Below are 17,109 nucleotides of genomic sequence, written 5' to 3'. Positions count from 1 at the left end.
TTTTAACATAGTAAAGAAAAAATCCATTAAATAAGATACGTTGGTACTTAACACACCACTTAGAAAATAGTAAGCTTTCAAAAAAAGGCAATGGTTATTATTTATTAATATTATTTCTATTGCTGTCCCAGGAGATGAGCTTCTTAGTAGGCACGGAGGAGAGTCCATTATGGCCAAAATCTTGGTACAATTTGCTATTTCCACAGCTGGGTGAGACAGTAGGTAAGGTGCTTTGGGGAAGACAGGAGATCCTGGCTGAGATGGAAACATGGGCTTGGCCTTCTCCTTTTCTTTCGGATAAGAATCTGGAGACCTGAGTTCTTGCCCAGCCTTGTCCAATACCATCGGGAGGCCACTAAAGGTCCTCTCTATGGTTTAGTTTCCTTACCCATAAAATGAGGGAGGGGTTTGGGCATCATCAGGTGATTGCTGAGGTTTCTCGTAATGTTAGGAGTCCTGGAAAACTGGTATCCCCAGAGATGGGAAAGTCTAGACAGCCCCGCAGAGCTGCACTGCCACCGTAACACCAACGTCTCGCTGCCTTTTGTCCTGTTCTGATCTCCCCCATGCTCAACCTCAGTTCAGGGGAAGAAGGCAAAGGAATGTGGGGCTAGAGAGAGCAAGACGGGGATGGGTAGAGTGGACAAGACAACGGCAGATGATGGGAGAGTGGAGGGATGACAGAAATTACACACAGACACTTTTAGAGAAAGGATGAGGAGAAAAGGCAGGGCAGAATCAAAGAACCAAGGTTTACCTTCTTTTGCCCATCAAATGAAACAACAGCTAACATTTATCAAGCCCTTGTCCTAGGCCTGGCCCCTTGTTGAATGTGTCAGGTGCTTTATCTCATTTAGTCCTCACATATCTCACTTTACAGATAAGTGAGACACTGAGGCTTATGAAGTTTATCAATTTGCCTAACATCTCTGTCTCAGCTGCTATTACAAAGTGCCATAGACTGGGTGGCCTAGAAACAACAGAAATTGATTTCTCACAGTTTGGAGGCTGGAAGTCTGAGATCAAGGTGCCAACAGATTCAGTGTCTGGTGAGGTCTTTCTTCTGGGTGTAGACACCTCACTCCTTGCTGTGTCCTCACATGGCAGAAAGAGAGAGAGTGAGTTCTCTGAGGTTCCTTTTATAAGGGCACTAATCCCATTCAGGAAGGCTCCACACTCATGACCTAATCACCTCCCAAAGGCCCAACTTCCTAATACTATCACATTGGGCGTTAGGGTTTCAACATATGAATTTTGGGGGGACACAAACATTCAGTCCATTGCAATCACTAATGAGTAAGAGGAAGGACTAGGAATTGAACCTCAGTACCTTTGATTCCAGAGCTGTGCTCATAAACACTAGTCCACACTGCTCTCCAGCATTTCCTCTGTGCTAGGGAATGTCGCTATTTCACTGAAGGCTGACTTAGCATTTAACCGTGATCTCATGGCTGACCTAGTGTGATGAGTTCACCACCCACAGGCAGACAGTCAGACGGACAGGCACCTACCTACACACTCACTCACCCCTTGATGACACTCAAGAAGCCTCGGTAAAGAAAATTCAAAACAGTGAATAATATAAATAGAAAGTCTTTTTTTGTTAGATGTCATCACATAGGGACAGGTGTTTCAGCTCCTTAATTAACTCTGGCTTAATCTAATGTTGAAATTAACTCTTGTTCCTTCTGAGGGCAAGATCATTGCCTGGACACATTCCCAGATGACCGCAGATGCCTGAGGTTCGTCGGGGGATAATCCACATATAAATAAGTGGTGACTACCCCTAGCTAACCACATCAGATTTTCTTAGTATCAGGCCTATCAGAAAACCAGAGAAAGCCTCACTGTAGGATACTTCTAGGTCACCCAGGATCATATGAATTATGGGAGAAGATGGTAGAGCTGTGAAGTGATGCCCATTAGGGATCTTTCACATGGTGATCATTTCCCTGTCTGACATTTCATCCATGGGATTTGTGAGGAAACTTGGGAAAGACTGCATCAGATCCCTACTTAATAGTCTCCGTGCACCTTCCCTGGATCTTTCTTTGTTTCATTGTAGGGATATTATACGGGTTGTGGAATCAGTCAGACTCAGGTTCAAATTCTGCCGCTGCCACTTACTGACTGTGGAGCGGTGGGGCCAATGCCTCGCTCACAGAACTACAGTAGCCTCTCGTGTAAACAGGAATCACAGCCCAGGTTGTTGCGAGGATCAGGTGAGCCAGCACATGCAAAACACCAGCATAGGGCCTGGAGCACAGCGGGGGTCAGTCGCTGTGAGTTCTCTTTCCTCCTGTCTCAGTTCTCCACTGCTGTATGACAAACCATCTCAAGTAAGTGGCCCTAAAGACTAGGCCCATTTGCTGTGAGAGCTTTAGTAAGCCTTACTTGGATAACAACCATGTATTTGCTCAAGGTTCTGCAATCTGGGTTGGACTCACCTCAGTGGTTCTTTGCTGGTCTCACCCGGAGTCATTCATGCACTCATGCCTCCCCTCAGGAGGTTCAACTGGGGCTGGAAATCCAAGGTGTCTTCACTCCCACGTCAGGCACCTTGGCTGCGATGGCTGGAACAGCTAGCACATGGCCAGGGATCTCTCTCTTTCCATGAGGTCACTCAATCAGGGTGGCCAGAGGGCCAGCTTCATAGGTGTGCAACATGTGCAGTCACACAGGGCCCCACACCCAGAAGGGCCCCTGCTTGATTTAATGCTCTTTTGCCACTGCCTTACAATTCTTAACAATTTTTAAACAAGGGACCCTGCATTTTCATTTTATACTGGGCCCTACAAATTATGTATCTAGATCTCTTTCCATAGTGGCTCAGAGCTCCAAGAGGGTGAAAGAAGATCTGGCAAGCTTCTTAACACCTAGACCAGAACTCACACAGTATCACTTTGCTGCCTCTTGAGAGCCAAAACAATTCACACGGCCATCTTGTTTCAAGGGGAGGAGCAGGGAAGTCTTTGTGGCCATCCACCTCACCTCCATTTCCTTCTTGCAGCATTCCCATAAGCAATCAGGTCCTGACAGAGAGCCTTTGGTGCTAAGAGGCAGAAACCCACCCAAGCTACCTCATTAAAAGAGAGAGCTATGGTAGAGGGTCAGAAATCCCATAGAAACGAGGGTAACCACACCTGAGGAAAGCGGAAATAAGAGTTAGAAACTCAGGGCCTGAGGCTGTGCCTTGCCTCACATTGGTTTCCTTGGTCAGTCAGCCATGGTCTGGGGGGAGCAGGAACCTGGTCACTCAGAAGAGACAACTGCCCCTTCAGACTGTGGGCAGGGAAGGCTTTCAACAAGGGGCTGTGGATAAGGTGGGCATAGAAACTGATGGAAATGCTTGTCTTTATTTATTATATTTATGAAGTGCCAATAATTATACAAGACCATGTCTGGGCCTATGGGGATAAAACCTTGGCCCTAGAGGAGCAAGGCCCCTTTTCAGTCACATACAGGCGTTTCTTGCTACTTCTGACTGAAGCAAAGAGGGAAGGGAGTGTGGGGATCGGATTTCTTTTTATCATTCCTTGTGCTTGCTGGCTGGCTCACATGTCCTTATGTGGCAACATCTACCTACAATGGAGGTTTAGGAGAATGCATTCTTTTACTAAAATGTGATTAACCTCACAGAACAGCTGAGTGAAGAAGGACCAGAAATTGTGACTTTATCTTACTTGATTCTGTCTCATTCTAGGCAAGATGGCAGAAAGGCTCTCAGCCGAGGGATTCCTACACAGATAGCCCATCTCTTGACCTCTCTCTGCTTAGTGTGTCCCCACCCCATCTCTCCCATCCTCCCCTCTTATAGTTCCTTCTTTCACACCCTCAGTCCAGTGTCCTCTTGGGAAACCCCATCTTTTTGCCTCAGCACATAGTTCCCCTCCTTGATTCCTTCTTGGCACTTGCTTGCAAACTCCAGCATTTACAGCCTCCACTGGTGCTGTGGGCTTTCCTGTGCCAGCTCCATCAGCTCTGAAAGACAAGGTTCAGCCCAGTAGGTGGAGGAGACGGTGGTGGGTGATCAGATCGCAGTTCCCACAGTGAGAGCTGTGGTCGATTTTTTTCATTCATCACCTAAAAAACAAGCAACTTCAACCTGGTAAGCTTTAATATTTCCAGCGACAACACAATCTAGTGTTATTTGAAGAAATATTTCCTCTATTAACATGACTTTGACTAGCTCCTTGCAAAACAGTAAACTTGGTATTATTTAGTTGAAGGAGAATTTAAATTTTCTGATGTCTAGTTTATATGACAAGAATCACCACATGAACTATGAACAAGTCTGTCTTAACTGCCCAGGATGGCTAGTGTCTACTTGGATAAGAACTTCCTGATCTTCAATCTCTTCACCGATAAAAAGAGGGATAGCTCTTGGCCTCAGGGAACTTCCAATCAAGTGAAGGAGACAGTCTGAGACAGATAAAACTAGAGAGTGCGAGGCCAATGAGGGGTGAGTGGGAAACGGAAGAAAATTTCAAGAACCAAGTGTGGAGTGGGGGATTAGCCTTGGCTAGGTTCCAAATTGGAGCTCGGGTGTAATGAAGGGCGGGGACTGTTTCGAACTTCAACCACAGCTGTGTGCACACATGTGCCCCCGCTGGAGTGGGGGTGCTCTCTTAGGGCAGGGACTTGGTCTCATTTCCTCATCTTTGTGGAAAGGCTGTCCCGCTTGCCCTCTCAGCTGTTTGGGCTTGCCATGAGAATCAGAGCTCAGGCAGGTGAAAATCAAGCCTGGGCAGAGGTGGAAGGTTCCTCTCGGGAGACTTCACTAGACCCCTCTCCCTCGCATTTCCTCTCACCCTTTCATCACAAATACACATTTAGTTGCACCTTCTCAGTTCCTCCAGTTGGAGGGGGCCCAGGAAGGAGATTTTAGGACTATGCTCATTTCTCACGATATTACTTTACTTGATTCCCACTTCGACTCCTTTTCCTGCAGCTGCACAACTCCTGAGAAAAAAGGCCCCCAAGCATCTCTGAATCCCTTGGCTGATGTTGCGCAGGATCGTCTCTTCCCATTAACACGCCGCCCCTATGCGGAAGCACTTTTCTGCTCCTAAAGCCAAGAACACCCCATGCGCATGCGCTTTAAAACCCCAGGGGGTTGCTTGATTTCTCTAGGCCCCATTTAAACTACTGCGCTTGGTGGGGTCTCTTTCTTTTCGCTCGGTTCTCGGTGGTTTAGGGCCATTGAGTTTCTTAATCAATTGCTGGGCTCCACGCAGCAATCTTCTTTAGGAAACTTTTTACTTAATATGCATCTAGAGACATTCGCGTCCCGGCTGCGTCCGATTGAGTGAAGCAGGCAAGGGTGCAGATAAACCCGTGCTTCTAAACAAGCAACATGAGCTTAATTATTGCAAATCCGTCATGGCTGCCAAGTCCTGTCTTTCTTCCCTATTACTATCGGGGAAACTTGCCGCTCTGTGGCTTTGTTTCAAGTGGACTTGGTGTGCTTTGATACCCTCAGGGGGCACTTACAGGCTGGGGAACACACAGGTGGGCTGTTGGAATCCGTGTATTTACCTTCCAGAGGAATGTACTGGAGACATGCTGCACGCGAGGAGAAGGGAAGCCAGATCGGATTGCGTTTCCAGGCGCCACTGTGTACCCTCTCAGTTCCACTGATACCCTTTCTTCCTTCTACCCTGAAGGCTTTTGCTGTTGGCCTTTGGCAGACAACGTGCACTGGCACTGCAAGTTGAATAGACCAGGCATTTATTTTCTGGGAAGTCAGGCCTCTGTCCTTCCCGCACCTTTGGCCTGCTTTTGATTGATGTTTCCAGCAGCGGATGCAACGTGTGGGGGCCTGGCTAAACTTTCTGGAGGTGTCGGTTGTAAATAGTGCTTCCTTACATTCGGGGCAGCACTTTTGAGTTTCTAAAACACGTTCCCATGCATTAATTATCTCACTGGATTTCCTCAGCGGGTTGGAAGAAGACAGAGCAACTCTTATCCCTATTTTACAGGGGGAAAACCCTGAAGCTCAGAAAGGTATAGCAACTTGGCCAGAGTTGCCGGACTAGAAAGTGGAAGAATAAGAAACCAGGACTTCTGATCCTTGGTCCAGAGACTTTTGGCAGTCACGTAGTCTTTTTAAAAATTATTTCACTAATAACCCTGATAATCCTGTTGACTAACAGAACAATTTGTTCATCCGTGTCCTGTTCTCTCACTGCATAAAGGAACTGGTAAGGGACAAGAGAGCTGATTTCTCAACTGCATCCTTTAGAGCTGTACCACCTTGAAAATCACTCCCTTATCCTTGCTACCAGTGACTTGCCATCTTCTGAAGTATGAGGAAAATAGCAAAGGTGAAAGTCCTTTAGCTGTCAAGCTAATGCCACAAAGATCATCGTCAGACTGGGAACTGGGTTGGACTCGGTAGCATCATTCTAGAGAGAGCAATGCTCCCCAAGATGTGTGGCAGCATCAAGGCCTTAGGGATCAGGTAGGTGGACAGCTCTCCAAATAGTTTTCAACCCAGGCTATGCTGCATTTCCTCCACTAATCCTATGACTGAAAACTTAGTGACCATCAGAGATTTCAGTTTTTAATCAGGCTCTGTGAGGTTGGGTTTAAGATTATTAAGGATAAGGTGTAGGATGATTCAAGAGAAATCATCAGAAAAGGGAAAAAAATCCTCTTAATTCTTGCCCAGGCCTTGATAATAGGTAAAGTCACGAGTGAATGGAAAACTATTCTTCTGGGGCCAATTGACCCTAATCATCTGCCCTCCTTTAGGTGCTGCTTTTAGCTCAGAGCTACAGAAAAGGAAAAGTTTGGCAGAAATCACCACTGATGGCCACCTCTATTCATTAATTTGGTTATTTACAACATTCATCGAGTGCCCACTATGGGCCAGGCACTGGGGATACAGTGATGAGCACAAGACACAACCTTGATGCTTGACTTTTCCCAATCAAACCTAATATCTATTCTACTTCCCTGCTGCCCTCACTCTTCTACCAGTGCCCCTCCCTGCCCTCAGCTCTATGGTTCCAATTCCTGATCGTTTGCACCATTTTTAGCAAGACACTCCAAAGGATGAATTACTGGTACAGCAAAACATCCCACCCACATCTACCCATCCCCACTCTTCTTCAGGATGCGATAAGCTCCAGGTCCTCCTTCATATACTGCATATTCCCATCGTCTTCCCTCCTGGGGATGGTCCTGCCAGGTCAGAGGTTGTGAACATGATATGAAATAAACTGTAATCCTGATCTCCACACAAATTCCTTCTTCTGAATACATTTGCTTTAAAGCAAAATGTTCTGCAGTGAGCCCCCGTGGCTTGTTTTGCTTCCTTTTCCCTTTCTTTCCAGTTCCTTGAGGAATTACCAGTCCCTCTATTGTTTGCCATGTGGGTTGAGTTGACATTGACCCCATTTCTAGTGCACGAGCCTTGGTTAGCATGAGCCATTCCAATCAGAGTGAACCCAAGGAATTCCAGTGGGCATTCTGGAACACAGAACCTCTCTTCTTTGTGGAGGTTGGTGGTACAAGGTTGTGAAGCTCAGGACTGCCTTTGCCATGATGGATGAGCTTGGAATTTCCAGAGACCACTGCTGAAAGCCTGAGGATGGAGCCAAACAAAAGGAAGCAGAGATGACCCAGGACATATTGTGTGGGTCTTGAATCTAGCTGGGTCTGAACCAGTACTACCTCTGGATTATTCTAAGTGAGCCACTGAACTCCATCATCCCCTTTAAAAACACCAATTTGAGTTTGGTTTTCTATCCCTTACAAAAGATTGCCAACTGAGGACTACACTTAGGCCAGGGCTTCCCAAGTGGTGTGCCGTGGTGCACCTGTGGGCTGGGTTATAAATATTACTTGAGATTGATTAACCCAGCCCTCTGGGAGGGACTCTGGGCAGCCAGAGCTCCAAGCCTGGTCATCTCTAGCAGCAAGTATCTTTGTCCATTTATCCCAGTGAGACAACAAGTACAAAATTTTAATGTGTTCCATTATGGTGATTTTAAAATATATTCAAAAATTATTTACCATTCCTCCATTCAAAATGTAGAGCCTAATTCTCCTCCCCTTGAATGTGGACTGAACTTGGTGACTTGCTTCTAAAAAACAGAATATAGCAGACATGAGGGAGTATGACTTCTGAGGCTAGGTCATAAATGACATTGCCACTTTTGCCTTGCTTCTTGTGAATCATTCACCCTAGGGGAAATCAGCAGTCATGCCATGAGGCCAGTCATGTGGTCTGGGGACAGGTTCACATAGAGAAGAACTGAGGCCTCCCATCAACGACGAGCACCAACTGTCCAATGTTATCAATGAGCCACCTTGGAATAGGATCCACCAGCTTCAGTCAAGCCTTCAGATGATGGCAGCTCTGGCCAACATCTTGCAAGACTTCAAGTCAGACTGCCCAGCTAAACCACTCCCAAATTCCTAATCCACAGGAACTGGGCAAGATATTTATTGTTTGTTGTCACTTTAAGCTAAGGAGTGTGCAGGTTGTTATGCCTCCGTAGATAGCATTTACACCCATGATGTGAAAAAGATTGGGAAGCATTTCCTTAAATCCAAAAAAAGAATACCCTTGATACTGTGGACATACCTACCATTCTGGAATATATTAGAACCTTTAGTTTTTTTTGGCAAAATGATAATCAATAACAGCTTTACAACATTTGAGATAACAAGCATTTAAAAATACATTCAAAGCAAAACAAATGCTCCCTGACTTTGAAAACATACTTGCAACCACAATTACCAATGCCAGCTTGAAAAGTTTTTCGTTTTAAAACAAATCTATTGTCATGGAAAGGATTCCTTACTGAAGAGAATTATGGAGTTTAAGACAATGTGTGACATGACAAACCCAATCAGGTCTATGCAGTATATTCATGTTTCATTTTCCTGAGATTATTAAGATAGTGACAATTGCACCCTTGACCTTGCTAAAGGAGAAAAGGCAGGAAGCTAATCAGATTTCTCCAATAAGCTTTCACAGAAGGGTTTTCCAAAGTAAAATCAAGATGGCTATCGTGGCATATCACGTTTCTCTAATTTTCAGAAAACAAAAGGCCTAATTTGTTTTATTCTTAGGGATGTTTAAAATGCTTCTTTCTCAATCCAGTATTTAGACTACATAATCAGAGGACCAATGTCTAAATTCTTTGTTAATCCGTTATTTAAATAAGTACAGCAATGCCTCCACTTTATTTATAACTTACTTAAACTATCTGGAATTGAGAAAAGAGCTGGGGTTAGCTCAGAAAGAGTATGAGCAAACAAACCAATATTTACAAGCCTATACTCCCCAACTCCACAAGATTCACTTCCAGGTAAGCCCACGGGCTCTCAATCAGAATTCTGTCATTCTTACTCTGGACACTATTCCCACTACTTTGGTCATCTATATTCTGAGCCTACAGATCAGAGGCATCAAGTTATAAAAGTTGGAAGCTTCTAGAATTGCACCATCCAACACAGTAGCCACTAGCCACAGGTGGCAATTAAACACTTGAAATGCGGCTGGTCTTTAATATTAAGTGAAAAGTGTAAAATCTGTAAGTGTAAAATACATACTTACAGATTTTGGAGACTTAGTATGAAAAAAAGAATGTAAAATACCTCAATAATTTTTTATATTGATTGCATGTTGAAATTATAATATTTTGTATATATCAGGCTAAACAGAATATATTATTAAAATTCATTTCACCTGTCTCTTTTTACGATTATTTTTAATGTGGTTATTAGAAAATTTTAAATTATATATGTGGCCCGCATTATATTTCTATTGGACAGTACTGTGCCAGAAGCAGGGCTACTCCCACTCATTCATTTAGTCAGTCAACAAACATTTATTATCTTCTGTTTGTCGAGCACTGGGCTAGGGGGTAGGAATGCAGCAGTGAACACAGTTCCTGCACTTCTGAAGCAAGGGGCACCCGCTGTGGTATGAAAGAGACTAAAAAGAAAGTGACAACAGGTATCTAAAAGCAGGGAACATTTAGTCAGGAATATCTTAGGTCATTAGGATTATTAGGGCCCTTAAGTTAAAAACCAGCCCTACATAATTTAGCACCTAATCCTTATTGTTTTAGGGCAGAATGTGATAGGGAGTGAATGTGATGGCCATCTTGGAGTCACTCAGAAAAAGTGACATTCTATAGGGCCTGTACCAGTCTGCCATATATATGGCTACATACATATAGATGCTCTTCCTCACTAAACTGAGAGATTTAGGAGGGCAGTGACAATGTTTTTTGACCTTAGTCTCACTCAGTATCTCCTAGAAGATGCTAAATAACATAAGGAATTAAAAGATGTCATGTGTACTCATTTAAGAAAGCAATTAACGGGGCTGGCCCTGTGGCCTAGTGGTTAAGTTCCGCAAGCTCCGCTTCAGCAGCCTGGGTTGGTTCCTGGGCGTGGAACTACATCACTCACCAGTGGCCATGCTGTGGTGGCAACCCACGTACAAAATAGAGGAAGACTGGCACAGATGTTAGCGCAGGGCGAATCTTCCTCAAGCAAAAAGAGGAAGATTGGTAACAGATGTTAGCTCAGGGCAAATCTTCCTCTACAATTTAGAAAGAGTTGTGTCCCAAATGTCTAAAAAGAAAACAAGTTTGCCACTTAAAATTTAGTAATTGAAAACAAAAATCCTCTTTCAGAATATAAATTCATGCATACCTGATGATATAAACAAAAAGTTATGGAATATCCAAATTCAATTCTCTCCCAAGACTACCAAGATTAAATATTGCAATAAGAGGTGTGACCCTGGATAGCACTGTTTGACCAAGGCCATGATTATGCATCTTTCTTCTGTGAAGTGCTTTATAAAACGTTGAGTTGTCAAAATGGAAAACACAAGTTGCAAAGGGAAACATTTTGCTTACAATTCTTATTACATGTTTAGTACCAGTCAAGGTAATCAGTCATATTAAAAATATATAATTTAATTCTCAAGTAATAATTTTGTTCATCTTTCTCCTAAAGTACATTGTCAAAAGAATTCAAAGCTGAATATAGTCTGTAGCTAATGTACATATACTGACGACAGCACAATGTTCTGAAGTGAGAGCAGAGATATTATCCTTTTATAAGAAGAAACTTGGTCCCAGGAGGAAGGAGAAAAAGAGTGAGCGAGAGCGAACATAAGAAAAAAATGCAAAGCATTATCGGAGAATCATTTCAATTGAAGGGAATGCAGCATCCACAACTTTTGGCTGACTGCTCAGAGTACCATGTATCTCCTAAATCACTGCTTCGAGTGTGTTCCCCTATAAACGCATGTTAAATTAATGTAACATAACAGTAACAATAAAGCAAAAATAACTATACAATAATTTGTGCACTGTTACCAAAAGGGTAACGAGTTCACAAATAATTAATCTATCCCCGAACTTCCAGCCATCATGATTTTTAGATTTCTAGTTGGGCCTCCCCTCACAGATGTTTTGCACTCTTGCAAGCTCACCCTCCTTTCTCATAAAGGATGAGGAAAATTCACTTTGAATAGCTTGGTGGACAAGGTTTCCTTTTTTCCTCCAGCACTTGGGGTTTATCCTGTAAATTCAAACATGGGCCAGAGGAAGTCATCTCTAGGCTAGACAGTGACTGACCACTCTGTAGGAAACACTGTTTATGCCTTATTTTGTACAATATTGTAAAAAAAACGTTTTAATAAATACACAGCCACCCCTGATTAACCATCCTCCACTGTCTCCATCCCCCCCAGTATGGCCAAAATCTTGTCACACCCTCTTTGGGTGTAATTCCCATGGTCACTTGGTTCTCAAAGTTTCCAGAGCGCTGTGTCATCAGGGAGCATGCGGTCTGTCCTACGTGGCAAATGTCCTGTGTTTTTAAGTACCAGTGGGTCCTTCTCCAGCGTCGCGGAGGCTCCGTCTTCAAGGATGAAGACAACTTTTCTTAGCTGCCCTGTGACAACTGGGTTTCACATTTCCTGAAACTGGATCTGTGGAAGGAGTCTCTGAAATTAAGGAGAGAGAGAACAGAGGTAAGAAAGATCAATTAGCCTTTTAAAAAGAGGGCAGGGAGAAAATCACCCACTAGAAAAGGACATCAATCACAGAGAACTCAGTAAATAAGTAAATAAGTGAAGATTCTGAGATCCCTTCACACTGCACCAGAAATAACACAGGCAGTAATTTGGCCCTGGGAAGACCGCTGGCGGAAGGCCAACAGGAAGGGTCCTGGAGAGGTCAAGGAGAAGATCCAGGGAGGATCAGGATGGGAGCAGAACGGATCGCACTCTGGTGGTTTCTCTGATTCCAGGCCCCGCTCCCACTCTCAGAGTTTCCACAGCTCACCGAGTGCTGCAGAGCGTGTCTGCTGGGCCCCAAGCTCTATCCTTTATCCTCTTTTTCCCGGTTCTTACCTCTTCTGACTCTCAACTCTGAATATTGGCTTGTAGAGTTCTGGAATTTTCCGCTCGATCATTGGCCTGAGGTTCTCTTTCAGCTTGCCATAGTTCTTTTTGAGTTCCTGCTGATATTCCTTCTGGTCTGCTGTGATCAGACGCTTGTTTTTCTCTACGGCCTCACCGCATCTGCGATGCAAATATCAGGGTAGGGGGAAAATGAGGTTTTATTTCACAGGAGTTTGAAGTGCTTAGAAATGTGGGCTGAGGGCCAGCCCGGTGGCTTAGCGGTTAAGTGCGCGTGTTCCGCTACTGGCGCCCGGGTTCGGATCCCGGGCGCGCACCGACGCACCGCTTCTCCAGCCATGCTGAGGCCACGTCCCACATACAGCAACTAGAAGGATGTGCAGCTATGACATACAGCTATCTACTGGGGCTTTGGGGGAAAAAAAAAAAAGGAGGAGGATTGGCAATAGATGTTAGCTCAGAGCCGGTCTTCTTCAGCAAAAAGAGGAGGATTAGCATGGATGTTAGCTCAGGGCTGATCTTCCTCACAAAAAAACAAAAAAAAAAAGAAATGTGGGCTGATGAGACTACTAGCATTTCTCGAGTACTCCTAGGAGTGTTTGCAAACTGGATGGCCTATCAGGATCACCTGTGGAGATTTTCAAAATGCAGATTTCTGCGCCCTACCTCAGACTTAATGAATCAGAATCTCTTAAGGGGCAGCACCTCAGAATTTGTATTTTTGAAAAGTTGCCTAGGCGATATTGATGCTCTCACTTGCTATGTACCAGGCACTATTCATAGAGTTTTACATGCATTATCTGGTTAATTTCCCCAGCAAACCTGGAAAGTCAGTGTTATCTCTTTTTTGTCCTTGAAGCTCAGAAATATTAGGTTGCTTGCCCAAGATAACACTGTAAGAAAGTGGTGGATCCACGATTCAAATTCAGGTCATTGCAGAACGGAACCTGTTCTGCTTACAAAAAACATTTTGTGATTTATGGCAACATGGCAGACGGAGCCAGTGCCCTCCAGCTCCCTCCTGCTAGATACATGTGGCAGTGCTGGGAAAGCACAGCAAAAATTTGTTAAAAGAGAAAGAGAAACCCAGGTGCCAGAAAGGAAGAGGGAAATCAGAGTGACGGCAGGAGCTGGTGCCATGGCAGCTGTCAGGACAGCCCGTTAGGATTTTAAGATTGCATATAGGTCCTGCAGGCTGGGGGAGGTAGAGTGGTTTCAATGCCCACACAAGATAAGTGATGTAGCCTTGGCCAGGGCAAAGAGGGGCTCTGGCTATGCCACCTGCATATAGTTCAGAGCCTTGAAAAGCCACCCCATCTATAAAAAGGGGTCTAGAAAAATGCTGCAAACTGTCCAGAGAGGTAGAATGGAAGCTTGCTATCAGTTTGGGGCCATTAATGGGAAAGAAAGTCACCCTGAGAAACTGAAATTCTAAGGTTGCACCACACGTGGGTATGAGTTACAAATTTACATTCCTCTCTTGTGGGTGCTCTAAGGTGAGAAATTAGAAAAAAAAAAACACCAGACCAAGATGATTGAAATCCCTAGGGATCAGATAGAAATAAATGTAAAGTTGTTCTGGAGGAACACTTTCTCCATCAGGGCCCACGGGCCATCCAGAAAGTGACCCCTGCCAAAGATGAACTCACAATAAAAAATTACAAACCATATGCAGAAACCAACCACCATGAGGGAGAACCAACAAGCAGAACTAGCCCAATAAAAATCAGAGATACAGGACAATGTAAAAGACCAAAGTTAATATAGAGATGTGATCAAAGATATAAAACCCATGATTAAAAAAACGAGAGAGTATGAAAAAAGAGATCAGGAAAATTTCAGAAAAGAACCAAATAGAACTTCTAGAAATTAAAATCTAGTCAGGAAAACAAAGAGAAAAATCTCAATGGACAGGTTAAACAATAGACACAAGTAGAGAACTCATGAACTATATGACAGATCTAAGGAAATCACTAAAGAGATATAAAAACTAAAAATATGAAAAAAATGGTTAAGAAACCTAGAGATATCATGGAGATGCCCAACCCACATCTAAAAGAATCTCTAAGGGAATGGAAAATGAGTAAAAGGCAATATTCAAAGAGATAACAGCTGATAATTTTCCAGAATTGAAAAGAGACACAAATCCTCTAATGAACAAAAACAGATCTATACCTAGCCCCACCATGGTGACACTGCAGGGCATTAAAGATAGAATCTTTAGGGGCTGGCCCCGTGGCTTAGAGGTTGAGTATGCGTGCTTCGCTACTGGTGGCCCGGGTTCGGATCCCGGGAACGCACCGATTGTCCGGCCATGCTGAGGCGGCGTCCCACATACAGCAACTAGAAGGATGTGCAACTATGACATACAACTATCTACTGGGGCTTTGGGAAGAAAAGGGCAAAAAAGGAGGAAGATTGGCAATAGATGTTAGCTCAGGGCCAGTCTTCCTCAGCAAAAAGAGGAGGATTGGCATGGATGTTAGCTCAGGGCTGATCTTCCTCATACACACACGAAAAAGATAGAATCTTTAAAGCACATTGTGTTTGTCTAACTTGTGGACAGTTAAGCCTAGTGTTTTCATGGTCTCCCACATAGTATGGTACATACCAAAGAAGAAAATCATATTATTTACACATGATAAAGTCTTGCCTTTTATTTTATACAGTTTTACCCAAGGGAACTTACAAATCAACAAGCCTTGAAGGGACAACATAATGGCTGAAACTTAGCCAACATACAATAATTAGTAATAATTCTATCATCCTTCAGATGAAAGGATTCCGGTGATCAGTGTGGTTTAAACTGTTTTCCTAATAGTGGTGCTAGATTTGGGTTAAGTTATGAGGATCCCCAGACCTTGTTGCCAAATCACCCCTATTACCACTGGACATAGTTTCAGGACGACAGTCAAAGGTCATCCCGAAAGAGGGTGGAATGTGGCTACAGGGCAGGGAAAGCTACATGGCCCGGGCAAAAATAAACGTATGACCACAGCTTCATCACAGAATTAGCCTGCTATAGAAGGACTTGATTTAACTCAGCCAGAAGCCAAAAGAACTCCCTTAACTGCATTTTCACCTATCTTTTCAGTTTGACATTAATTGAAGCAAATTGTAGGACACTTGGGTTACATATCAAAGGTTTCAAGGATGGGGTAGAAGGGGAGGTATATAGCCTTTGCATCCTGAGAAATCTACATCACCCCTTATTATTTTTTATTGCTTCTTAACTAACAGTTATAAGTTACTACCATGGATGAAATAAAATCAGTTTCAGGATGACTTCAAGGCACGGGTTTGTAACACTGCAGACTACAAGAGGCCTGCAGAAGCTAACTGCTAACTTGGGATATCTACTCTGACAACTTTGGGAGAATTAACTAAACTCTCTGTAGTCTTTATTATCAGAAGTAATAACAGCTAGCTAGCATACACTGATTGCTTACTATGTGCCCTAGACTGGGTTAAATGCTCAGAGCCTACCTCATAAATTATTGTAAAGATTAAATGAGTTAAACATATAAAATGCTTAGCACAGTGCTGGCACACAGCTAAAACCTAGAACACATTGTTATTATTACTCCTGATTGACCCAGCCTGAGTAAGAAACTATCTGTTCACTATGAGAATGACGGACTATTAGAGACTGTATATTCCAGTCTCTCGTTTTTCATAGTTGATGAAACTAAGATGCGAAGAGATGAGGTGCCCTGGTGGGAGTCACACACCTGTGGGAACAGCAGAGTCAGATGGAAATCCAGGATCCTGCTGCTCCCAGGCGATGTCTCATCAGCCCCACTGCATCTTATGGTACAAACCTTAGCGAGGCAGACAATCTCTATATTTAAATCAGACTGTTAAGTCTCTTTCCTACTCAGAAAGAGTAGGATTGATCAGGTATCTATTTGCCCCACTGAATAATGTTACACTCATCGATCACTTAGTTGTGCCAAGCCCCATTCTAAGCTCTTCATATTAACTCATTTTATCCCGACACTTAACTCTAAGAGGTAGTTACCATTATTACTCCCATTTTACAGCTGGGGAAACTGAGGTTAGGTTACATACCCAAGGTCAGAGAGCTAGTTAAGGCTGAGTGGATATTTGAACCCTGGCTCAAGAGCCCACATTCCTCACCCCAACACCACACATGCTGCCTAGGGAAAACACTGACCTTTCCAGCTAGAATTCAGGCATACGGCCTTGGTCTCAAGTTGTAACTATTCTCTCTGGAGCCCCAAATTGTAGTATTCTGCCTTTCTCAGCTTCATCCTAGTAACTTTTTAGCAAGTCTCCACTCAGGGCCCAAAACATCGCTACTGGAACAAGGGGAGAATCTGACAGAGATCCTGGAGAAACTGAGGAATTGGACCCATCCTCCTCCCATGACTGGAGTAATGTATATGCTCCAGGCCCCTTAAGGTAAGGAAGGATCATTTGGGGGCAGGGTGTGAAAGGAATGTCTGGCCTCTCCACAGGAAGAGTTGCAGTGGATGTGAGAGTCCATGGGCATACCCACCTCTGCCAGGCCCATCCCAGTGGCTTTCTCCAATCTTCTCCCCTTCATTTCCTCCCTCCCAGCCCAACCACTACCAGACCCCAGATCCCAAGGGCAGCCTGTCCCAATGGAGGACTAGTTTAAATCCTGGTTCTGCCACTTACTTGCTGTGTGACCTTGGGCTAATCACAACCTCCTTCAA

The 17,109-nt window shown here is 43.9% G+C and overlaps 1 protein-coding gene across 3 annotated transcripts in view; it reads right to left on the bottom strand.

The window, feature by feature from the left end:
• Positions 1–10,878: 10,878 nt before the first annotated feature.
• The window catches only part of DOCK8 (dedicator of cytokinesis 8), a 204,188-nt gene continuing 197,957 nt past the window's right edge, over positions 10,879–17,109 (bottom strand). For all 3 annotated transcript variants that reach the window (XM_087444522.1, XM_087444521.1, XM_087444523.1), the window contains 2 exons: positions 12,398–12,568; positions 10,879–11,989 (listed from right to left, as the gene is read on the bottom strand). In XM_087444522.1, the coding sequence (XP_087300648.1) occupies positions 11,929–11,989; positions 12,398–12,568 (232 nt within the window). In that variant the 3' untranslated portion in view covers positions 10,879–11,928. The remainder of the gene's footprint in view (positions 11,990–12,397; positions 12,569–17,109) is intronic.

The sequence above is a fragment of the Ceratotherium simum genome, chromosome 20, assembly GCF_057802395.1.
Source record: "Ceratotherium simum simum isolate JZ-2026a chromosome 20, ASM5780239v1, whole genome shotgun sequence".
NCBI classification, from domain to species: domain Eukaryota; kingdom Metazoa; phylum Chordata; class Mammalia; order Perissodactyla; family Rhinocerotidae; genus Ceratotherium; species Ceratotherium simum.
This window is presented reverse-complemented; position numbering and strand designations above follow the sequence as displayed.